Source organism: Mustelus asterias, chromosome 13 (genome assembly GCF_964213995.1).
Source record: "Mustelus asterias chromosome 13, sMusAst1.hap1.1, whole genome shotgun sequence".
Taxonomy (NCBI): Eukaryota; Metazoa; Chordata; class Chondrichthyes; order Carcharhiniformes; family Triakidae; genus Mustelus; species Mustelus asterias.
In genome coordinates, this window is record NC_135813.1 from 81,528,473 (window position 1) to 81,554,543 (window position 26,071).

At 46.6% G+C, this 26,071-nt stretch overlaps 1 protein-coding gene across 1 annotated transcript; it reads right to left on the minus strand.

Annotated features, from left to right (window-relative positions):
* Positions 1 to 5,232: 5,232 nt before the first annotated feature.
* ogfod2 (2-oxoglutarate and iron-dependent oxygenase domain containing 2) lies at positions 5,233 to 26,067 on the minus strand. The gene is made up of 7 exons (XM_078227125.1): positions 25,816 to 26,067; positions 24,685 to 24,741; positions 18,631 to 18,741; positions 16,251 to 16,350; positions 14,118 to 14,242; positions 9,609 to 9,866; positions 5,233 to 7,324 (listed from the first exon to the last, which is right to left on the minus strand). Exons 1-7 carry the CDS (start codon positions 25,972 to 25,974, stop codon positions 7,040 to 7,042), a joined length of 1,095 nt encoding a protein of 364 aa, XP_078083251.1. The 5' UTR covers positions 25,975 to 26,067; the 3' UTR covers positions 5,233 to 7,039.
* Positions 26,068 to 26,071: the final 4 nt, after the last annotated feature.

Here is a 26,071-nt window from a genome sequence, read left to right on the forward strand (position 1 = left end):
GGAACGATGGTTAACTGTGCAACCAGTTCATGGCTGTCAATTTTACAGCAGAATTATCCAGAATCTACCCAAGGTGTTTCTCATTTACCTAAAGATGTGCTGAATTCTTTCACTGATCACTGGAGACCCATTTTGTCATTTATTTTCACAATGCTTACAGTTACAGTAAATGGTTTTTCATATATAGTATCTATTTCAATTAAAAATCAAACATTGAGGGTTTGTGTCATTGTCATCCTGTTGGAGAGACTTGTTGTTTATAAGACCATAAGACAGGAGCAGAGTTAGGCCACTCGGCCCATCGAGTCTGCTCCGCCATTCACTCATGGCTGATATTTTTCTCATCCCCATTCTCCTGCCTTTTCCCTATAACCCCTGATCCCCTTGTTAATCAAGAACCTCTTGTGTAAAAGACACTCAATGACCCGACCTCCACAGCCTTCTGCGGCAGAGTTACACAGGTTCGCCACTCTCTGGCTGGAGAAATTCCTCCTCATCTGTGCTTTAAAGGATTGTCCCTTTAGCCTGAGGATATACTTTTCAATAATATCATTCATGAAGATCCTGAGGGACAAGATTTATAAGCATTTAGAGAGGTTTAGTATGCTCAAGAATACTCAGCATGGCTTTGTCACAGGCAGATCATCATAGAATCATCATAGAAACCCTACAGTGCAGAAGGAGGCCATTCGGCCCATCGAGTCTCCACCGACCACAATCCCACCCAGGCCCTACCCCCACATATTTTACCCGCTAATCCCTCTAACCTACGCATCCCAGGACTCTAAGGGGCAATTTTTTTAACCTGGCCAGTCAACCTAACCCGCACATCTTTGGACTGTGGGAGGAAACCGGAGCACCCGGAGGAAACCCACGCAGACACGAGGAGAATGTGCAAACTCCACACAGACAGTGACCCGAGCCGGGAATCGAAGCCGGGACCCTGGAGCTGTGAAGCAGCAGTGCTAACCACTGTGCTACCGTGCCTTACGAGCCTGGTGGTTTTTTCAAAAATGTGACTAAACACATTGACGAAGGGAAAGTGGTGGATGTGGTTTATATGGATTTTAGCAAGGCGTTCGATAAGGTCCCCCATGCAAGGCTTCTCAAAAAAGTGAGAGGGCATGGGATCCAAGGGGCTGCTGCCCTGTGGATCCAGAACTGGCTTGCCCAAAGGAGGCAGAGAGTGTGTATAGATGGGTCTTTTTCTAATTGGAGGTCGGTCACCAGTGGTGTGCCCCAAGGATCTGTTCTGGGACCCTTGCTGTTTGTCATTTTCATAAATGACCTGGATGAGGAAGTGGAGGGATGGGTTGGTAAGTTTGCCAACAACACGAAGGTTGGTGGGGTTGTGGATAGTCTGGAGGGATGTCAGAAGTTACAGAGGGACATAGATAGGATGCAAGACTGGGCGGAGAAGTGGCAGATGGACTTCAACCCAGATAAATGCGTAGTGGTCCATTTTGGCAGGTCGAATGGGATGAAGGAGTACAATATAAAGGGAAAGACTCTCAGTACGGTAGAGGATCAGAAGGACCTTGGGGTCCGGGTCCATAGGACTCTAACCATTGGCCCCGCAGGTGGAGGAGGTGGTTAAGAAGGCATATGGTGTGCTGGCCTTTATCAATCGAGGGATTGAGTTTAGGAGTCCGGGGATAATGATGCAGCTATATAAGACCCTTGTCAGACCCCACTTGGAGTACTGTGCTAGTTCTGGTCACCTCATTACAGGAAGGATGTGGAAAAGATTGAAAGGGTGCAGAGGAGATTTACAAGGATGTTGCCTGGATTGAGTGGTATGCCTTATGAGGATAGGCTGAGGGAGCTCGGTATTTTCTCCTTGGAGAGACGTAGGATGAGAGGAGACCTAATAGAGGTGTATAAGAAGTTGAGAGGCATCGATCGGGTGGACTCTCAGAGGCTTTTTTCCAGGGTGGAAATGGCTGCTACGAGAGGACACAGGTTTAGGGTGTTGGGGGGTAGATACAGGGGAAATGTTAGGGGGAAGTTTTTCACACAGAGGGTGGTGGGCGAGTGGAATCGGCTGCCGTCAGTGGTGGTGGAGGCAAACTCAATAGGGTCTTTTAAGAGACTCCTGGATGAGTACATGGGACTTAATAGGATGGAGGGTTATAGGTAGGCCTAAAAGGTAGGGATATGTTCGGTACAACTTGTGGGGCCGAAGGGCCTGTTTTGTGCTGTAGTTTTCTATGTTCTATATTCTATGTCAAGCATTTTTTTCAATATTTCTAAAGGGTAAACCACTCCAAGAATCATTGTTTCCAACTCTTGTTTGACCTTTTCCAGGAGTGTTGATCATGTGCTATTTACTTACCTGCTGTTTGCAAAAGTTACTGCAGTTATTTTATTGAGCGTCTTATCACACAAAACCACAAATAAAAAATATTTGCAAGTTAAATCATAAAAAGAACACATTGAAGAAAATGTAGCAGTGCTGGAGAGGCCAGTTCCCTTGTCCACTGAGAGAATCCCGACAGTGCAGGAAGATGTCATTCGGCCCATCGAGTCTGCACCGACAACAATCCCACCCAGATCCTATCCTCATCACCCCACATATTTATCCTGCTAATCGCCTGACACTAAGGGGCAATTTGGCATGACCAATCAACCTAACCCACACATCTTTGGACTTTGGAAGGAAACTGGAGCACCTGGAGGAAACACACGCAGACACGGGGAGAACGTGCAAACTCTACACAGACAGTGATCCGAGGCACGGAATTGAACCCAGATCCCTGGCGCTGTGAGGCAGCAGTGCGAACCACGGTGCCACCCAAAGGGAGTGTGTTGTAAGGTAGCAGCCCAAGGTAGTGGCTAATTTGTCTGCAGCAAGGCCCACAAACAGCAATGAAATATTTCTTTGTCAGTCTTCCATCTCATAAGATGATGGTTTGTGCCTTAGCAGTCAATTCTGTGTTAAACGTTGTGTAGCGTAGCTCAGGCATCCCACTCTGGCTTGGCAGTCTTGGCCACATTCTCTGTAGGGGAGGACAGTGGGGTGAGAAGGTGCACGATTCACTGGCCTCCATTTTCTCTCAGCCCACTTCTCAACTCACTGAGCTTTTAATTTCTGTTCTCCTCTTCCAATTGGTCAACCTCAAGAGGTCACACTCATCAGTGGCAATATCAACCATCTTCATATTTCACTCGCCAGTGCCCTTGTAGCAGAAGTATGGACACCCAGGGGGCCATGATCCTATGGCCAGTTCCCCTACAGTATATCTTTAGAAATATTTATATCTTTTTCCCGACGGAAGAAGGTGGAAGAGAGAATGTCCAGGGTGCGTGGGGTCATTAATTATGCTGGCTGCTTTGCCGAGGCAGCGGGAAGTGTAGACAGAGTCAATGGATGGGAGGCTGGTTTGTGTGATGGATTGGACTACATTCATGACCTTTTGTAGTTCCTTGCAGTCTTGGGCAGAGCAGGAGCCATACCAAGCTGTGATACAACCAGAAAGAATGCTTTCTATGGTGCATCTGTAAAAGTTGGTGAGAGTTGTAGCTGACATGCCAAATTTCCTTCGTCTTCTGAGAAAGTAGAGGCGTTGGTGAGCTTTCTTAACTATAGTGTCGGCATGGGGGGACCAGGACAGGTTGTTGGTGATCTGGACACCTAAAAACTTGAAGCTCTCTACCCTTTCTACTTCGTCCCCATTGATGTAGACAGGGGCATGTTCTCCTTTACGCTTCCTGAAGTCGATGACAATCTCCTTCGTTTTGTTGACATTGAGGGAGAGATTATTGTTGCCGCACCAGTTCACCAGATTCTCTAACTCATTCCTGTACTCTGTCGCATCATTCATGATATATAATTCAGATGATATATAACATCGCCTTTGTTCAACAAAGGATCAATGAAATAAATTAGCACTGCTGCCTCACTGCGCCAGGAATCCAGGTTTGATTCTCGGCCTGGGTCACTGTCTGTGTGGAGTTTGCACATTCTTCCCGTGTCTGCGTGGGTTTCCTCCGGGTGCTCTGGTTTCCTCCCAAAGTCCAAAGATGTGCTGGTTAGGTGGACTGGCTCTGCTAAATTGCCCCCTTTCAGGGGGGCGGGGTGCAGGGTAAATGTCTGGGGTTGCCTGAGTGGGATTGATGTTGATGCAGGCTCGATGGGCTGAATGGCCTCCTTTTGCACTGTAAGGATTCTATGGTTCTATGATAAACAGTTCATGAAGTTTATTGAAACATTTTGGCCCAGGGAGAATCCCCTTGCTTTTCTTTGAACAGTGGCATGGGATGTTACCATGCAGTTTGGGGGTGGGTAATAAAAGACTTCTTGCCAGTGTTAGTGTGCCAGAGGTGGGAAGGTATATTTGCAGTAAGGCAAATTTACGTAGGCTGGTAAACACGGTAATAGGAATTTATAAATTCCAAGCGCCAGAGCGAGGTGACTTCTTGCAAGTTGTGCCCAGCATATCTTCTAATTCTATCTTTTACTCTCGTTCTATGCTTCTGAAACTTCATTCTAACTCTTTTAAACTCTCTAACAATGGTTGTAACATGACATTCTGCACTCTCTCCTTTCCTTCTCTATGAACGGTATGCTTTGTATAGCGTGCAAGAAACAATACTTTTCACTATGTTAATACGTGACAATATCAAATCAAAATCAAATCAAATTATAACAGAAAAGCTTAACACAAACTTGTGCAGATTGACTATTAATTTGTAGATATTGGCAATCTTATCGGCAGTAGATATAGATGGGCTGAAGGGCCTGTTCCTGTGCTGTACTGTTCTTTGTTCTCTATTGAAGTAAAAGCTAATGGGCATACATCTCAAAGCTCCTGTACATCTCCAAGCAGTCACTGCTGAATAGACTCACACTACAGGTTACGAATCACAGGTCTGCTGATTAAAATATGTAATCCTTTGTGCTGCTACATTGATGGTTCAATGCACTGCAACACACAGTGATTTGATGGAGACTTGCCGCTGTGGCTGAGGCAATTTACTGCTCCATTACTTTGCACGAATCTTGCAACCAGTTCAATAAACTAACTCCTGCCAGCTCTCTCCCACAGCAGGTGATAGGGGAGTGAAAAAACTGGAACAAGGGACAATGAAATTGAGCTGATTTGTTCAACCCAGTTCACAGTGAACATGACCCAGATCACCAAACGCAGCGCACTGGTTAAAATCACTAACTTGCTGCCAACATGTGCAGAGACAATGACACAGGGTCTGTGTGGCATCAGAAGTGTTATTGCTGAAAGTTTGCTTTGATTTATTATTGTCACATGTATTAGCATACAGTGAAAAGTATTTTCTTGCGCGCTATACAGACAAAGCATGTCGCTCATAGAGAAGGAAACGAAAGAGTGCAGAATGGTCATAGCTAGGGTGGAGAGAAAGATCAACTTAATGCAAGGTAAGTCCATTCAAAAGTCTGACGGCAGCGGGAAAGAAACTGTTCTCGAGTCAGTTGGGATGTGACCTCAGACTTCTGTATCTTTTTCCCGACGGAAGAAAGTGGAAGAGAGAATGTCCAAAGTGCGTGGGGTCCTTAATTTTGCTGGCTGCTTTGCCGAGGCAGCGGGAAGTGTGGACAGAATCAATGGATGGGAGGCTGATTTGCATGATGGATTGGGCTACATTCACAACTTTTTGTAGTTCCTTGCGATCTTGGGCACAGCAGGAGCCATACCAAGCTGTGATACAACCAGAAAGACTGCTTTCTATGAATCATCTGTAAAAGTTGGAGAGAGTTGTTGCTGACATGCCAAATTTCCTTAGTTTTCTGAGAAAGTAGAGGCGTTGGTGGGCTTTCTTAACTATAGTGTCAGCATGGGGGGACCAGGACAGGTTGTTGGTGATCTGGACACCTAAAAACTTGAAGCTCTCGACCCCTTCTATTTCTTCCCCGTTGATATAGACAGGGGCATGTTCTCCTTTACGCTTCCTGGAATCAATGACAATATCCTTCGTTGTGTTGACATTGAGAGAGAGATTATTGTCGTTGCAACAGCTCACCAGATTCTTTATCTCATTCCTGTACTCTGTCTTGTCATTGTTTGAGATCAGACTCACTACGATGGTGTCGTCAGCAAACTTGCTGCAGTGGAGAAGAGGAGTTTTTAAACTACAACTGGCTGTACTACACAAACTTTTCAAATATATTTTTCCTTGGATGTTGCCAACAACATCCCAAGTTTGTATTCAATGTTCATTTGACACCACAAGTCCATGGGGGCCAGAACAATTAGGTTTGACAAAAACCCTTTATGTTTCATATCAGATTTGTTGAAATCAGCTTCATAGCTTGTAATCTTGTCCCACTGAGTGAACGACATTGTGAAATATCCTGTTTTTCAACACTGATATCCTTCATCAAGGATTACATAATTCAAATATTTATTTCAATATGTTTTTACATTTGTTCAAAATGACAATTTGCTGGATATTTAACAAATTCCTTGGAGATTAACAAAATTACAATGGCAACATGAAATTATCTCAATGGATCCAGCTTGTGATGATTTGTCCGTGACTGGGATTAACTGGTACCAAAAACAGATTGTGTCTCATTCCTGTCCACATACCAAATACTTCACACTTGATTCAAATATTTCAATAGCACTAACAGAAACATTCCAGACTGGAAAAACATTGGTGTTCAATCCCTGATACAACCAGTCTCCAGCAAAGAGGAGCCAGGTGGAGATGCCTCACCAGCCTGCAGGAGAGCGGCAAAATCAGAAATGAGCTCATCTCCCAAGAGCTGGACAAAAAGAGAGTTGGCGGGTGAGGGATTCCTCCTGCAAGCTCCCTCAGTGCAGCAACACAAGACACGTAACACCCAAAAAACTGAGGGAGACTGAATGCTCTGAAATCCCACACACAAACATTAGCAGATGGTTGACAGAAGATACATTGAGGATGCAGACTTGAATTACAAAAAGCATTTCTTCTGCCAATGATTGTGAATCAGCCAAAGGTTCATGGAGGTGCCTCAGGGAGCAGGACCTCAGCTCCTCGACAGAGCAGGAAGAAACCTCACACAGCTTGGAATTTACTAATGCAAAGTGCAGACACTCACTGTCTCCTGCTGTTGTTGCTGAACCTCTGATAACTGAGAGGTGAAACCATCCCCGAATCCCACAGCTTCCACCAGTTCTGGCTTCCTATCACACATTGGGCAGAGCTCATTGCGAACTGGAGACGATCGCATCCAAATGATGAGATTCCAGCGTTCCCCTGAAGAGATGGGTAGTGCTCCATGGCAGTGTTGGCCTCGATGGAGCAAACCGTAACTTATTCTGTGCTCAATCTCTACACACTCGCTCTCACTTATTGGAACCTGAGACCACAAGGTGCAGACAGACAATAAATTAATGTTTATATATCAGCATGATTGCTTTATTTACTTGTTCTTGGGATGTGGGTGTTGCTGGCAAGGCCCAGCATTTATTGCCCATCCCTAATTGCCCTCGAGAAGGTGGTGATGAGCTGCCTCCTTGAACTGCTGCAGTCCCTGTGGTGTAGGTACACCCACAGTGCTGTTAGGGAGGGAATTCCAGGATTTTGACCCAGTGACAGTGAAGGAACAGGATGGTGAGTGGCTCGGAGGGGAACCTGCAGGTGGTGGTGTTCCCAGGTATCTGCTGACCAGATAGTACTGTCACTGTGTGTTGGTGGTGGAGGGAGGGAATATTTGTGGACGGGGTGCCAATCAAGTGGGCTGCTTTGTCCTGGTTGGTGTCGAGCTTCTTGAATGTTGTTGGAGATGTACCCATCCAGGCAAATGGAGAGTATTCCATCACATAAATAAGAACAGGAGTAGGCCAGTCGGCTCATTGAGCCTGCTCTGTCAGTCAGTAAGATCATGGATGATCTGATGACGGCCTTAACTCCATTTTCCCGCCTGTTTCCATAACCCTCGATTCTCTCGTCGATCAAAAATCCATCTAACTCTTCTTAGAATATATTTAATGACCCAGCCTCCACCGCTCTCTGAGGAAAAGATTTCCAAACACTAACTGCCCTGACGGAAGAAATTCCTCCTCATCTCAGCCTTAAATGGGAGTTATAGAGCAATACAGCACGGAAACAGGCCCTTCAGCCCAACCGGTCCATGCTGACCATGGTGCCCTCTCAGCTAGTCCCAATTGCCCGCGTTTGGCTCATATCCCTCTAATCCTTTCCCATCGTGTACTTATCCAAAATAAGCTGTGTGCTCTCATTCTGGATTCCCCCACAAGAGGAAACGCCCTCACAGCATCTACCCTGTCAAGCCCCCTCAATATCTTACATGTCTGAATAAGATTAATTCATTCTTCTCTTACAATGAGTATGAGTCAAACATTACTGCCATGTAGGCAAGCAGACAGAATTCCATCGCAATCCTAACTAGTGCCTTGTCAACGGTGGATAGGCTTTGGGCAATCAGGAGGTGAATTACTCGCCACAGATTTCAAGCCTTTGACCTGCATTTGTGGCCACAATTTTTCATGGCTGGATCCAGTTCAGTTTCTGGTCAATGATAATCCCCAGGATATTGACAGTGGGGAATTCAGTGATGGTAATATCATTCAGTATCGAGGGCAGATGGTTAGATTCTCTCTTGTTGGAAACAGTCATTGCCTGACACTTGTGTGGCACGAATGTTACCTACAATTTGTCAGCCCAAACCTGGATATTGTCCAGGACTTGCTGCATTTGGACTTGGACTGCTTCAGTATCTGAGGAGCTGTGAATGGTGCTGAATATTGTGTAATCATCATCGAACATCCCCACTTCTGACTTTATGACGGAGGGAAGGTCATTGATGAAGCAGCTGGAGATTGTTGGGCCCAGGACACCACCCTGAGGGAAACCTGCAGAGATGTCCTGGAGCTGAGATTGTTGACCCTCCAACCACCACAATCATCTTCCTCAGTTTTATGTTTTCCTCTTCAAAAACTACATTTAATAAAGACAAGGGAAAGGACACAAGGGTTTAGTTCCCTCCTGATCCTATCCATAACAACCACTTTTAACATTTTCACCATTACCCAGTACTGACCCCCCAATAGTGCAGCTCTCTTGAAGTGCTAGCACGCCAAATGTGCGGCACTCCCTCAGCACTGACCCTCTGACAGTGCGGCACTCCCTCAGCACTGACCCTCTGACAGTGCGGCACTCCCTCAGCACTGACCCTCTGACAGTGCGGCACTCCCTCAGCACTGACCCTCTGACAGTGCGGCACTCCCTCAGCACTGACCCTCTGACAGTGCGGCACTCCCTCAGCACTGACCCTCTGACAGTGCGGCACTCCCTCAGCACTGACCCTCTGACAGTGCGACACTCCCTCAGTACTGGCCCTCTGACAGTGCGGCACTCCCTCAGCACTGACCCTCTGACAGTGCGGCACTCCCTCAGCACTGATCCTCAGCACTATGCTGGGAATTTCAGCCTGGTCGAGTCTCTGAAATGTGTTCGCTCCATAACGTTCCGACTCGGGGATGCGAGATTTACTCAGAGTACAGCTGAGACCTGAATGGTCAGGGACGGTCACTAAAGGGGGAAGGAAACTGGGGAACATGGAGGAATGTGAGGGAGTGAGTGACAGAACGCTATGAGAACTTACAGATTTTCTACAGTACCTGTCTCATGTCGCCAAAGTAGAGGTTCCCTTCACTAAATGTTTTCCCGAGTGACACATTTAGAGTGACTTCTGCGTTGTCGTAATGGAAACTCAATTCCTTGTCCTGGTTTACAGCATATTTCACAATAAATGCTTTGTGACTGTCCACTTTCCAACCTCCACAATCTGGGTAAAGAATTGATGTGATTGGCTGGAGATAATCCTCACGCAGTGAAGTAATAAAAGTTTCATCAAATCCAAGTTCATTTAAAAGGACCTTGATCAGATGATGAAAGCGTTTTAATCTGTGCCCTTCACAGTCAATATGTACAATAAACAGGAATTAATTACAGAGATTAAAAGCCAAAACCTCTGAAACAGACAGAATTATAAATAAACCGAGCAGTATTTTCCCCCCGTGTCAATCCCATTGGTGCCAATTCATTCAAGCCCTATATTCTGTGGAATATGTCACACCCGGCCAATCTCTAACCCCGTTACACACAAGGAACCAAAATCAATTGTTAGGGGGAGGTGAGAGAACGTGGGAGGAAGCACATGTGGAACATAGACACGAGTCGATTCTGTGCTGTAAATTCTCCATCACTCTTGCCTGCTGCTGAGGAGTGAGTAACGGGTGAGGAATAATGGAGTTAGTGATTCGAGTGCCAGTTACCTCACCGGTAATTTAAGAGATTGCAAGTTCATAAGATATAGGACCAGAATTAGGCCATTTGGCCCATTGAATCCGCTCAGCCATTCGATCATGGCTGATATGTTCCTCATCCCCATTTTCTTGCTTTCTCCCCATAACCCTTCAACCCATCACCAATTAAAAATCTGTCTAACTCCTCCTTAAATTTACTCATTGTCCCAGCATCCACCGCACTTTGGGGGAGCGAATTCCACAGATTCACAACCCTTTAGGAGAAGTAGTTTCTCCTCAACTCTGTTTTAAATTTGCTGCCCCTTATCTTAAGACTATGACCTCTCGTCCTAGAATGCCCCACAAGAGGAAACATCCGCTCCATGTCTACTTTATCCATACCTTTCATCATCTGATATACCTCAATTTGATCTCCCCTCTTTCTTCTAAATTCTAGAGAGTATAGGCCTAAACTCTTCAATCTCTCTTTCATACGACAAACCCCTCATCTCTGGAATCAATCCAGTGAACCTCCTCTGAACTGCCTCCAACGCCACTACATCTTTCCTCAAATAAGGGGACCAAAACTGTGCCCAATACTCTAGATGCAGCCTCACCAATGCCTTGTATGGCTGCAACAATACTTCCTTACCTTTATATTCTCTTCCTTTAACTATAAACGCCAACATTCTATTCACTTTCTTTATTATCTGCTAAACTTGCATGCTAGTTTTCTGTGACTCATGAACGAGGACACCCTCTGTACCGGAGCACCCCGAAGTCTCTCCCCATTTAGATAATAAGTTGCCTTCCCACTTTTCCGACCAAAATGCATGACCTCACACTTAGAACATAGAACATTACAGCGCAGTACAGGCCCTTCGGCCCTCGATGTTGCACCGACCAGTGGTACCAATCTAAAGCCCCATCTAATCTACACTATTCCAATATCATCCAATATCCATGTTAAACTCCATCTGCCACATTTTGGCCCACTCCCCTAACCTATCTATATCCATTTGTAAGGTTCTTATTTCCTCATTGCAACTTACTGACCCGACTACTTTTGTGTCATCTGCAAATTTGGTCGTAGAGCCTTCTATCCCTGAACCAAAGTTATTAATATAAATTGTAAATAGCCGGGGCCCAAGGACTGAACCCTGTGGCACTCTACTAGTCACTGCTTGCCATCCAGAAAATAATCCATTTATCCTGACTCTCTGTCTTCTGTCCGTCAGCCAGTCACCTATCCAAGCTCATAAATTACCCCTAATCCCATGTGATTTAACCTTGTGAATTGACCTTTTGTGCAGCACCATATCAAACGCCTTCTGGAAGTCAGGATACACTACAAATACAGGATCCCCATTATCCACTTTGCTTGTTACATCTTCGAAGAACTCTAGCAAATTAATCAAACAAGATTTGCCCTTTCATAAAACCATGCTGACTCTGATGGATAGTGTTTTGACTTTCCAAATGTCCTGATATTGCTTCCTTGATAATTGATTCTGGCACTTTCCCAACAACAGATGTTAACCTAACTGGTCTGTAAGCTTGTGCCTCTCTCCCTTTTTGAATAAGAGCATTACATTAGCATTTTCCAATCCACTGGAACCTTTCCCGTGTCCAGGGAATTTTGGAATATTCTAACCAATGGATCCACCCACTCCGCTGCCACTTCCTTTAAACCCCGAGGATATAGGGCCGGGGGACTTTGTCTGCCCTGTTCCCAATAGTATTGCAGTGATTGGAGATCAGCATTCTGCCTCATGGAAGTGTTTTTAATTCCGTCCCCATTTTAAAGTCAAGCCGTTTCTCCGTACATTTTGTTTTCTTCTCAGTCGCCTCTCTCTGTCTCTTCACTCTCTAAGTTTGTCTGCCCCTCCTTTCTCCATCTCTCCCTCGACTCTCCCCAACTCTCTCCCACTCTGCCTCCTTCTGAGCCTTTTCTCCCCTTCCCCCCGCCCCCGCTCCTCTCTCTCTGCCGCCCCCCCTCCTCTCTCTCTCTGCCGCCCCCGCTCCTCTCTCTCTGCCCCCACTCTCACTCTCTCTGCCCCCACTCACTCTCTCTCTCTCTGCCCCCACTCACTCTCTCTCTCTCTGCCCCCACTCACTCTCTCTCTCTCTGCCCCCACTCACTCTCTCTCTCTCTGCCCCCACTCACTCTCTCTCTCTCTGCCCCCACTCACTCTCTCTCTCTCTGCCCCCACTCACTCTCTCTCTCTCTGCCCCCACTCACTCTCTCTCTCTCTGCCCCCACTCACTCTCTCTCTCTCTGCCCCCACTCACTCTCTCTCTCTCTGCCCCCACTCACTCTCTCTCTCTCTGCCCCCACTCACTCTCTCTCTCTCTGCCCCCACTCACTCTCTCTCTCTCTGCCCCCACTCACTCTCTCTCTCTCTGCCCCCACTCACTCTCTCTCTCTCTGCCCCCACTCACTCTCTCTCTCTCTGCCCCCACTCACTCTCTCTCTCTCTGCCCCCACTCACTCTCTCTCTCTGCCCCCACTCACTCTCTCTCTCTCTGCCCCCACTCACTCTCTCTCTCTCTGCCCCCACTCACTCTCTCTCTCTCTGCCCCCACTCACTCTCTCTCTCTCTGCCCCCACTCACTCTCTCTCTCTCTGCCCCCACTCACTCTCTCTCTCTCTGCCCCCACTCACTCTCTCTCTCTCTGCCCCCACTCACTCTCTCTCTCTCTGCCCCCACTCACTCTCTCTCTCTCTGCCCCCACTCACTCTCTCTCTCTCTGCCCCCACTCACTCTCTCTCTCTCTGCCCCCACTCACTCTCTCTCTCTGCCCCCACTCACTCTCTCTCTGCCCCCACTCACTCTCTCTCTCTGCCCCCACTCACTCTCTCTCTCTGCCCCCACTCACTCTCTCTCTCTGCCCCCACTCTCTCTCTCTGCCCCCACTCTCTCTCTCTGCCCCCACTCTCTCTCTCTGCCCCCACTCTCTCTCTCTGCCCCCACTCTCTCTCTCTGCCCCCTCTCTCTCTCTCTCTGCCCCCACTCTCTCTCTCTCTCTGCCCCCACTCTCTCTCTCTCTCTGCCCCCACTCTCTCGCTCTCTGCCCCCACTCTCTCGCTCTCTCTCTGCCCCCACTCTCTCTCTCTCTCTCTGCCCCCACTCTCTCTCTCTCTCTCTCTGCCCCCACTCTCTCTCTCTCTCTCTGCCCCCACTCTCTCTCTCTCTGCCCCCACTCTCTCTCTCTCTCTCTGCCCCCACTCTCTCTCTCTCTCTCTGCCCCCACTCTCTCTCTCTGCCCCCACTCTCTCTCTCTCTCTCTGCCCCCACTCTCTCTCTCTCTCTCTGCCCCCACTCTCTCTCTCTCTCTCTGCCCCCACTCTCTCTCTCTCTCTCTGCCCCCACTCTCTCTCTGCCCCCACTCTCTCTCTCTCTCTCTGCCCCCACTCTCTCTCTCTGCCCCCACTCTCTCTCTCTCTGCCCCCACTCTCTCTCTCTCTCTGCCCCCACTCTCTCTCTCTCTCTGCCCCCACTCTCTCTCTCTCTGCCCCCACTCTCTCTCTCTCTGCCCCCACTCTCTCTCTCTCTCTGCCCCCACTCTCTCTCTCTCTCTGCCCCCACTCTCTCTCTCTCTCTGCCCCCACTCTCTCTCTCTCTCTCTCTCTGCCCCCACTCTCTCTCTGCCCCCACTCTTTCTCTCTCTCTGCCCTCTCTCTCCCTTTCTCACATGATTTTAACCAGTTGCGTTGGCTGGAGAGTGTCCATTGAAATACAGAGCAGTTTCTGAGCTCCGAGTTGGCAGGTTGACGATCAAGGAGCTGCTGTTCATTCCTGTGGTGTAATGGAGATGTGTGACTGGTGAATAATGATGCCAATTATTAACTGACCAGCTAGGTGCGTCTTCATATCTTACCCCATAGTTATTCATGGTGTTGGGTCTGCCCTTTGGCATGTTGGACTGTTCAAAATTCTCAAGCTCTCCAACCAACTGGTTGCAGAATTGTTCAGTGAACACTGGGATTGAATAAACCCGCTCGGCTACAAGGAAAGATAGAAACAGGGAAACAGTCCATAAATTTTCTTTTCCTAAACATTTTAGGCACATTAAGGTTAGTTAATCTGTACACAACTTAAACATAATTAAGCAGATAAATAATAAAAGGAGGGCATTCAGCCTCTCAAGCCTGTTCAATCATCCAGTTAGATCATGGCTGATCTGTATTTTAACTCTATTTACCCACCTTGGTTCTGTAACTCTGAATATCCTTGGCTAACACAAAGAACTTTCAAGCTTTATTTTGAGATTTTCGATTGGTTCCCGAGGGGTTTGGGTTCTCGGGGGCGGGGGGTAGTCTCGGCAGCATGCTATCAGGAACTGATTTGTGCATCAGTCAGGAATCCTTGGTGAGCACCAGGCTCCACTTTCAGTTGGTGCTGCCCTCAGTACTGGGAATTTTATTAAACCTGTGACTGCTTCACAAAACCTTCCACTGGTTCTGACGGAGGTTTGCAACTTTGTAAAAACTGGCCTCAAATCCAGTTCTCAGAAACTATTTATTTTGCACTTAGTTTAACTCCAGCATTTTCAGGAACACATAGGAACAGGCCGTTGGGCCCAAGGCTGCTCCACCATTCAATGAACGGATCTGCAACCTAACTTCACTTCCCTGCCTTTGCCCCATATCCCTGCGTACATTTGGCTAACAAAAACTTGTAAGTCACAGATTTTAAAATGATCTAGCGTCAGTTTTGCAGAAGAGAGCTCCAAATTTCCAGCACCCTTTGTTGAAAAGTTTCCTAATTTCACTCCTGAAGAGTCGGACTTCAGCTTTTCTTTGCCAATACTTCCAAGTCCTGGACTCCCCAACGAGCAGAAAGTGTCAATCGACAGTATCAGTTCCCCTTAACATTTTGCAAAATCTGATCAGATCACCTCTCAAACCTTTTAATTCCTAAGGTATGGTGTCCAGAATCGCGCATAGTACTCCAGGTGTAGCCTAACGAGGGTTTTGTAGAACTAAAAATGACTTCCATCTCTTTGTATTCTAGTCCTCTCAGTTTAGTTTCCAATGGGTCTTTGCTCTGACCACCCACTTTTCCCTCATTGTTTATTAAAAGAAGACAAGGGTTCCCATGATTCTAGACTCTCACCAACTTTTACAGATGCACCATAGAAAGCATTCTTTCTGGATGCATCACAGCTTGGTATGGCTCCCACTCTGTCCAAGGCCGCAAGAATCTACAAAAGGTTGTGAATGAAGCCCAGTCCACCACGCAAACCAACCTCCCATCCATCGACTCTATCTACACTTCCCGCTGCCTCGGAAAAGCAGCCAACATAATTAAGGACCCCACACACCCCAGACATTCTCTCTTCCACCTCCTTCCGTCAGGAAAAAGACACAAAAGTTTGAGATCACGTACCAACCGACTCAAGACCAGCTTCTTCCCTACTGCTGTCAGACTTTTGAATGGACTTACCTCGCATTAAGTTGATCTTTCCTTAGACCCTAGCTATGATCGTAAAACTACATTCTGCACTCTCTCCTTTCCTGCTCCCCTTGGTACTCTACGAACGGTATGCTTTGTCTGTGTAGCGCGCAAGAAACAATATTTTTCACTGTATCCCAATACATGTGACAATAATAAATCAAAGCTGCAAGTTACCACGAGCTGACAGCACAGAAACAAGCCAATCGGCCCAACAGGACCAGGCTGGAATAAAAACAGAAAATGCAGGAATGACTGAGATCAGGCAACATCCAGCTGTGGAGTGAGAAACAGTTAATATTTTCTCACAGTCACAAGAAAGTCACACTCTCACAACTATTGAGTGTAAATATCCTAAAGGTCACAGCACAGCCAGAACGTGGATGCTGATCTATTGGGACTGATTCGGTTTCATTTTATTCCTTCCTCTACAGTTACAATTTTATCCAATTTTCCCCTCTAGCTACAGTGACTCTGAACAGAAATATTTCACATTCCTGTTTGACAAATATCGGCCTATTTTTGTATCTTTATTTCTTGTTCTTCAAACACATACCTGGTAACGAATGAACACGGTTCAGCAGTCCTTCAAAATCTGCATCCTCACTTCTGCAGTAGGTGACAACGTCGCAGAATTCGGGAGCAAGGAAGGATTCCTGGAAATGAAGAAAGCACAGCATTGTTTTTCACGCTGCGCAATGTACAAAACATACCAACTTCTTTAATACCAGAGCGATCACAGCGTTACCCTCTCCCCAGGAACACCAAATATTCACTGAAGCAACAGCAGGGTTATGTGATTACTGACAGAAAACAGTCCATCAACTCCCCCACCACAACACTGCTAACAAAGACACACTTGCACTTCAGTTGTGCCTTTTTACAACCTCAGGACAATCCCACAGCACTTCAAAGCTAATGAAGTACTTTTTGAATTGTAATTACTGCTGTAACTTAGCAAACCCCCTCGATCAGCAATCTGATAACGGCCAAATAATCTGCTTTTGTGATGTTGACCGAGGGATATATTTCACTGGGACAGCGGACAGAGCTCTCATGTCCTTCTTCAAAATACTAAGTGTGGGATCTGCTATGTCTGCCAGAGTCTCATCTGAAAAATACTACCTCTGACAATGCAGCACTCCCTCAGTACTGCCTAGGAAGGGAAGCCTGGATTCGGAGGGTCTGGAATGAGGCTTGAACACATGGCTTTATAACTCAAAGACCAGAATGTCATCAGCTGAACCCCAGGAGACCTGAACCAATCCACATTACCGTGCTTCTCCTTTTTAAAAAAGTAAAATAAACCTAGTAGTTGCCGCACCAAAAGATAAGAAATACGAAGCGTAGGCCTTTCGCCTCTCAGGCCTGTTCTGCAAGTCAATGGGTGGCACGGTAGCACAGTGGTTAGCACTGCTGCTTCACAGCTCCAGGGACCTGGGTTCGATTCCCGACTCGGATCACTGTCTGTGTGGAGTTTGCACATTCTCCTCGTGTCTGCGTGGGTTTCCTCCCACAATCCAAAGATGTGTGGGTTAGGTTGATTGGCCATGCTAAAATTGCCCTTAGTGTCTTGAAATGCGTAGGTTAAAGGGATTAGTGGGTAAAATATATGGGGGTAGGGTCTGGGTGGGATTGTGGTCGGTGCAGACTTGATGGGCCGAATGGCCTTTCTGTGCTGTAGGGTTTCTATGATTTCAATGAGGTCATGGCTGATCTGACCCAGCCTTAACTCTACCCTGCTGCATGCCCCCCACACCCCCATAACCCTTGCCTCAAATTCCTCCTACTATTTCCTTAATAATGGGTACCAGCCTTTTCCCCAATGACAGACTAACTGGCCCTATAGTTCACTAACTTTCTGTCTCCCTCCTTTCTTGAATAATGGTATTACATTTGCATTTCCAATCTGCTAGCTTCTTTCCAGAATCAAGGAAGATTACAACCAATGCATTCACTATCTCTGCAATCTCTTCTGTAAAGACGCAGGGATGCAGGTCAGCGAGTCCTGGGGACTCTTCAGGCTTCAGTCCCATTAGTTTGCCGGGTACTTTTCCTCTAGTGATGGTGATTGTTTTAAGTTCCTCATTCTTTTACTCCTGATTTTCTGCTATTATTGGGATGCATTTAGTGTCTTCAAGCACGAAGCAGTTTATACAGAAGGAAAGGAGATGAACTCTTTGGGCTGGCAGCCAGACCTGAGAGCGGCAATGATCCAACAACAGTTTGTTTACACTCACCCCCTGCCACTGAAATTTAAAATGACAGAGAAACAAAGGTGAAACATCACAGACAGACTTTCTAAATAGAAAACCCTGCACACATTTTCAATGAATGAATCTAACAGAAACAAGAAGCTAATTAAAGCAGCCATGCTGACAGTGTGTGCAAATTGAGGAATATTAACTTCTAGTTAATGTAGTACTGTGTATTATCCCAGACTCTCTGGAATATCTGAAAGGTTACTGATGAAAGGTTATTGATTTGAAACATTAACAGTGTTCCTCTTCCCACAGATGCTGCCAAGGTATTTCTAGCATTTTTTGTTCTTTCTATTAAATTGCTCGCTAGTCTCTTGTTCCGAATCTAATCTTTCTGTCCTTGACATCAGCCTAAAGTCTGTGAAACAACATCCACTAGTTGCAATGCCAGGTTTTTGGGACTCAGACTGGTCCTGTCACTCAGCACCATGCTGCTCTGCTTTAGAAAAACGAGGAGCAGGCGACAAACAGAAAAATAAAACTCAAGAGTTCCACTTTTAGAAGGATAACATAGCATTAAAACAAAAATGGTTATTTTGGAAAATCATGACTGGAACAAAATTGGTCCACGCTGTTTAAATTCCCGGTCGGATAGTCCTGTATTCCCCGGCACATGCCCCACATTAAATATTGTAAGTGAAGTTGTTCAGCTGTTTGATGAAGGTCGGTTCCTACCTGTAAAACGTAGAGCCCAGGATTCAGTGGTCTGTAACACAATGAAATCACGCTTGTTCTCTCCAAACTATGCTGGCGGAGCGACTTTCTTCTCCGAATTTCCTCATCAATCTGAGGGACGGAATAATTGAGTGAGAGTCGACGGTTACCAAATGCTTTGCTCAGAGTTATATCGATGGACTTGACACAATGTTGTTGTTGTAATCCGGCTGCAACAATCACACAGCACGGTTCCACAACATACAAGAACACACAAAATAAGAGGAGTAAACCGAATGGCCAGTTAAGCCTGCTCCGCTATGCAATATGATCATGGCTGACCTTGGGTTTCAACAGCATTTTCCCACCAATTCCCCATATTCCCCATTAGACCAAAAATCAATCTCAGCTTCAGATATATTCAACGACGGAGCATCCACAACCCTCTGGGGTTGAGAATTCCAAAGATTCACAACTTATCACCATTCCAGTCCTAACCAATTGGCCCCTTATCCCGAGACTGTGCCTCCATTTGAGAAACATTCTCTTGCTGTTTAACTTATCAAACCCCCTTTAGACTCCAGTAGGTTTCAATGAGCTCGCCTCTCATTCTTCCAAATTCCAGAGAATATAAACCTAATTTATTCATCATTGGACAAAGCCTCATCCCAAGGACCAATTTAGTGAACCTTCGCTGTACCGCCTCCAATTCAAATATGATATAGCCTTTCTTAATGTAGAGACCAAAACAATGCAGTATTCTCGATGTGTTCTCACCAAAGCCTGTACAATTGTAGCACGACAGCTTTATTCATGTACTCCAATCCCATTGCAACAAAGACCAGTATGCAATTTGCTTCCTAATTGCTTGCTGGACCTGCGTGTTAACTTTGTGTTCCTTGTACGAGCACACCCAAGTCTCTCTAAACATCAACATTTATAAGTTTCATATCTTAACTAAAGTGGATAACTTCACACTTCCCCACATTATTCCATCCGCCATCTTGTTGAACACTCTCTTCACCTGGTCTGTACCTCTTCACCACACTTTACCTTTCTACTTAGCCTATCAGAAAGTCTAGATACGTTACTCTCTGTCTCTTCATCTAAGTCATTAATATAGATGGTAAAAGGCTGAGGCCCGATTCTTGCAGCACTCTGCCATTCACTCCTGCCAACTTGAAAATGTCCTAGTGCCCACTGCCTGCTTCCTGTCTGTCCTCGCTGTTACCTTCAGTTCCATAAGGCCTTATCTTGCTGATTAATCTTCTGTGTGGCACCTTATCAAATGTCGTTTGGAAATCAAAGCATACCACATTTTCCTCTTTAATATTCACCCGCTAGTTACATCCTCTTAACACATTTGCCAGACAGGATTTCCCTTTTGGAAAACCATGTCGAATTCTCTAATTGTACAATGTTTTTCTAAGTGCAATGTCTCCAGCCTCACAGGTGAGTATTCAGCCAAAGGTTTTTGTAAAATATTTGCTCATGTAAATACCTTTTGCTCGGCCAACATTTATTGCAGATCCCTAACTGCCTTTGAGAAAGCGGTGATGGGCTGCTTTCTTGAACTGCTGTGTGATAGGTACACCCACAGTGTTGTTAGAAAGGGAGTTCCACGATTTTGACCCAGCGACAGTGAAGAAATGGCAACATGTTTCCAAGTCAGGATGGTGAGTGGCTCGGAGGGGGGCTTGCAGGTGGTGGTGTTCCCATGAAACCGCTGCCCTTGCGCTTCTAGGTGTTGGAAGTCACAGGTTTGGAGGGTGCTGTTAAAAGAGCCTGGGTGATTTGCTGCAGTGCATCTTGTAGATGGTACACACTGCGGCAGTAAAGGGAGTGGATTGTTTGTGGATGGGGTGCCAATCAAGCAGGCTGCTTTGCCCTGGTGTCGAGCTTGTTGAATGTTGTTGGAGCTGCACTCACCCAGGCAAGTGGGGAGCATTCCATCAAACTCCTGACTTGTGCCTTGTACATAGTGATTGGGGTTTGGGGAGTCAGGCGAGTTAGTCTCCACAGAATTCCCAGCCACTGGCCTGCTCTTGCAGTGGCTAGTCCAGTTCAGTTTCTGGTCAATAGTAAATCCCCAGGATGTTGATAGCAGGGATCCATCCATAGTAATTAACCATAGTAACGTCACTGAACATCAAAGTTAGATTTTCTCTTCTTGGAGATGGTCATTGTCTGGAATTTGTGTGACGTGAATGTTATTTGCCACTTATCAGTTCAAGCCTGAATATTGTCCAGATCTTGCTGCATATGGACACAAAATATCTCAGTATTTGAGGAGTCGCGAATGATGATGAACATTGTGTAATCATCCACAAACATCCCACTTCTGACCTTATGATAGGGGAGGGCATTGATGAAGCAGCTGAAGATGGTTGGGACTTGGGACACTATCCTGAGGAACTCCTGCAGTGATGTCCTGGAACTGAGAGATTTGACCTCCAACCACCACAATCATCTTCCTTTGTGCCAGGTATGACTCCAACCATTGGAAGGTTTTCCCCTGATTCCCACTGACTCCAGTTTTGCTGGGGCTCCTTGATGCCACACTCGGTCAAATGTTGCCTTGATGTCAAGGGCAGTCACTCTAACCTCACTGCTGACATTCAGTTCTTTTGTTGGTTGGTTGTGGGATCGCTCCGTTCTGCAGATCACATGCTGCTTCTATTACAAACATATGAAATAGGCCATTCGGCCCCTCGAGCCTGCTGTGCCAATCAATAAGATGATTGATCTGTTTGTGTTTCCAATTCCACATTTCCATCAACCCCGATAACCTTTGATTCCCTTGCCTAAAAGGAATCTAAATACCTCCACCGTTAAAATATTCAATGACCCTGCCTTCAATGTCTTCTGTGGCAGAGTTCAAAAGTTGCACAACCCTCAAAGAAATAATTCTCACCTCTGTCCTAAAAGGGTGACCCCTAGTTCTGGACTTACCCAGAAGAGGAAACATCCTTTTAACATCCACCTTGTCAATACGGTTCATGTCTGACGCACAGGTAGTCCTGCCTTGGAGCTTCAACAGGTTGGCATCTTGTTTTCAGGCATGCCTTCCCTCTCCATTGAACCAGGGTTGATCTCCTGGTTTGATGGTAATGATAGAATGGGGCTACATAGGGTTATGAGGTGACAGAGTGGTTTTTTTGTATATGGTTGTAGACAATTCTGCTGCTGATGGCCCACGGTAGCTCATCAATGCCGTTTTCAATTTGCTTGATCGATTCGAAATCTCTCTCTTTAACCACGATGGTAGTGGCACACAATATGGTGAAGGGCAGCTGCACTGTGAAGATGGGACTTGACAATATTTATTCATTATTATTGTCACAAGTAAGGCTTACATTAACACTGCAATGAAGTTACTGTGAAAATCCCCCAGTCGACACACTCCGGTACAGGTTTGGGAACACTGAGGGAGAATTTAGCATAGCCAATGCACCCTAACCAGTATGTCTTTCAGACTGTGGGAGGAAACTGGAGCACCTGGAGAAAACCCACGCAGACACGAGGAGAACGTGCAGAATCTGCACAGAAAATGACCCAAGCCGGGAATTGAACCCGGGTCCCTGGCGCTGCGAGGTAGCAGTGGTAACCACTGTGCCACTCTCTTGCCAATTATGAATTTGACCAGAACAGGGCACAGGCAGCTCTGACCAACGTCCTGAATAATTCAACTATGACCTTTGCCCTATACCCTACCACGAAGTTCAATATTCTATTGGCTGTTCGATGTTCTAGGTTTTGAAAATACTGAAGATTTGTCTTTTCTAAGCTTCATCCTGAAGTTGGTTCTGATAATCAGTTCTGTTCAGAGGAATGTTATCCAGGACATCCACGATAGGTCTAGGATCACAGGATCTTTGCCAGCTGTCTGAACCCATGCAGCAGCTGGATGCCCAGGGAACAGCTGGGTGTTTTGAAGTTTCCTCAAGCTTAACTATTCCAGAGGTTTCTCAGAGCTGCTCTCATATTCTGGAAAATAACAGTGATGAGAGAGGGTACAGCAACCAATCTCCCAACAGCATCTGCTATAGTGCGGTGCTCCCTCAACGCTGCTACTCCAACACTGACCTTCTGACAGTGCGGCACTCCCTCAGTACTGACCCTCTGACAATGCGGCATTCCCTCAGTACTGACCCTCTGACAGTGTGGCACTCCCTCAGTACTGACCCTCTGACAGTGCGGCACTCCCTCAGCACTGACCCTCTGACAGTGCGCACTCCCTCAGTACTGACCCTCTGACAGTGCGGCACTCCCTCAGTACTGACCCTCTGACAGTGCGGCACTCCCTCAGTACTGACCCTCTGACAGTGTGGCACTCCCTCAGCACTGAGTGCCTCAGTTTCTCTGGAGTAAGGATTGACCCCTTGGTCCTCTGATGCAGAGCTAAGTGTCCTTCGCACAGTTGTTCTAAAATAATTTTGTGTTATTATTGTCAGTACGAATTAATAATTTCAAAATAAAAAGATATGAAGTGTAAAACTGTAAATAATTGATCTTAAGTTATTGGAACTGAAGGGAAGCAGCAGTCATAGTAACTCTAATGCAGCTGAAGTTTGGTGTACCCTCTGGGTGACAGAGGGTCACTCTCTTTACAACAATCTGAGGTCTCTATCTGCTTCAAGAAGATGACCATCATCCCGGTACCTAAGAAAAGCCAAACAGCGTGCCTGAATGACTATCGCCAGGTGGCTCTGACATCTATCATTATGAAGTGCTTCGAAAGGCTAGCCATGGCACGAATCAATTCCAGCCTCCCGGACTACCTGGATCCACCACAGTTTGCCTATTGCTGCAACTGGTCCACACCAGACGCCATTTCCCTGGCCCTGCACTCAACCCTGGAACACCTAGATAACAAGGACACCCATGTCAGATTCCTATTTATTAACTACAACTCAACCTTCAACACTATTATTCCCACGAAACTCATCTCCAAACTATGTGGCTTGGGCCTCGGCACCTCCCCCGCGACCGGATTCTGAACTTCCTAACTCACAGACCACAATCAGTAAGGATAGCCAACAACATCTCCTCCACGATCATCCTCAACACCGGTGCCCCACAAGGCTGTGTTCTCAGCCCCCTACTATACTCCTTATACACCTATGACTGTGTGGCCAAATTCCCCTCCAATTCGATTTTCAAGTTTGCTGATGACACCACCATAGTGGGTCAGATCTCAAACAATGATGAGACAGAGTACAGGAATGAGATAGAGAATCTGGTGAACTGGTGCGGCAACAATAATCTCTCCCTCAATGCCAACAAAACGAATGAGATTATCATCGTCTTCAGGAAGCGTAAAAGAGAACGACCCCTGTCTACATCAGTGGCGACGAAGTAGAAAGGGTCGAGAGCTTCATGTTTTTCGGTGTCCAGATCAACAACCACCTGCCCTGGTCCCCCTATGCCGACACTATAGCTAAGAAAGCCCACCAACGCCTCTACTTTCTCAGAAGACTAAGGAAATTTGACATGTCAGCTACAACTTTCACCAACTTTTACAGATACACTATAGAAAGCATTCTTTCTGGTTGTATCACAGCTTGGTTTGGCTCCGGCTCTGCCCAAGACCGCAAGGAACTACAAAAGGTCATCAATGTAGCCCAATCCATCATGCGAACCAGCCTCCCATCCATTGACTCTGTCTACACTTCCCACTGCCTCGGCAAAGCAGCCAGCATAATTAAGGACCCCACGCACCCCGGCCATTCTCTCTTCCACCTTCGGGAAAAAGATACAAAAGTCTGAGGTCATGTACCAACCGACTCAAGAACAGCTTTTTCCCTGCTGCTGTCAGACTTTTGAATGGACTTACCTTGCATTAAGTTGATCTTTCTCTACACCCTAGCTATGACTGTAACACTACATTCTGCACCCTCTCATTTTCTTCTCTATGAACGGTATGTTTTGTCTGTATAGCGCGCAAGAAATAATACTTTTCACTGTATGTTAATACATGTGACAATAAAATCAAATCAAATAAGTTCAGGGTCAGTGAATATTTGAGCATGACAGTGTGATATTGTGCAGCACGCGGGCCAGTTCAGGTTTTACCTTAGCTCGAACCTTTTGGAACTGTTCTTTAGTCTTGCATCCTTTGCTTCTTAAAATCTGAAACATCAGCAAAAGCTCAAAGTCAGTGAAGGAAATTCAAATACATTGAACCCAATTCGTAGAATGCTGCAGAGTATTATTAAAAACCAAAGGCCCAACAACAGCAGTGTTGCTGGGGGGACGGTATTGGAGAGGTCGAGGTCCTAACTGTGTATAAAAACAGTAGCTTCATCTCTTAAGAGTGAGAATGTGCATCTGCCACAATCATTCTTTTTGCTCTTCCTATCTCACTAACCTCCTCCAGCCCGAATGCACTCCGAGATATTAATCGTGCTCCTATGAAATGTCTTGCAACTTTTGACTATGTTAAGGGTGCTGTATAATTGCCAGTTGTTGCTGCTGAGTTTATCCAACAAGGATGAATTGGTCTTAAACTTCACCATCACTGCCAGAAGCCCACCCTGGCACCAGGACAGCAAAGACGGAAGCACACGAGAGCTGCAGGTACCACAGACTGTTAAGTCCAAGTAGCCACTTCACATCAAGGTGAGAGTCAGTCAACGCAACAGATCCCCCACGGCCTATATCGTAGAGTCCCTATAGTGCAGCAGGAGGCCATTCAGCCCATCGAGCCTGCATCAACCACAATCCCATCCAGACCCTATTCCCGTAACCCCACACATTTACCCTGCTAATCCCGACACTAAGGGGCAATTTAACATGGCCAATCAACCTAACCAGCACGCCTTTTGGACTGTGGGAGGAAACCGGAGCACCCGGGGGAAACCCACGCAGACACGGGGAGAATGTGCAGACTCCGCACAAACAGTGACCAGAGGCCAGGAATCGAACCCGGGTCCCAGGCACTGTGAGGCAGCAGTGCTAACCACTGTGTCACCCATATATTTATTCCTCAGTTAACATAACTAAATCAGGACGCTGCTGCCAGTCACATTGGGTCTGTGGGATCTTCCTGTGTAAATTGGCTGCTGTTTTTCCCACATTACAACAACGCAACATTTCCAAAATACTTCACTGTGAAGCTTCAGGAAGCAATAAACCCCCATGGGGCGGCCATTCAGCCCATCAGCCTCATGCTAGCCCTCCCCTGAAATGTGGAGGTTTTCTCACAGACTCCAGCTCTGGTTCAGTGGAGCGGACATGGAGCCCGAAATCCTCCAGGAAGATGTTGTCGGTGTAGAAGCAGCTGCAGGAATAGAAAGGCCCCGGGGAGGCGGCGGGAGCCGCGGGCCAAGACGCCGGGTTCGGGTTCCCGGTCGCTGCGTCCATCCCGTTCCGCGGCTCTCCGAGCGCCGCTGCCCCGGAGCCCGGCCCGAGAACCAGAGAAACAACCACTCGGTGCGCCGCCGAACCCACTCCGCCCCGC

Bases quoted from the DNA above. Each gene is read 5' to 3' on its own strand.
- ogfod2 (XM_078227125.1), bottom strand. From the start codon at position 25,974: ATGGACGCAGCGACCGGGAACCCGAACCCGGCGTCTTGGCCCGCGGCT. The intron at 14,243-16,250 runs GTATGTGTTTGA...CTTTCCTTGTAG, and splicing joins CCGTGTTCATTCGTTACCAG to CCGAGCGGGTTTATTCAATC. The intron at 9,867-14,117 runs GTAAGATATGAA...CATCTGATCAAG, and splicing joins ACACCATGAATAACTATGGG to GTCCTTTTAAATGAACTTGG.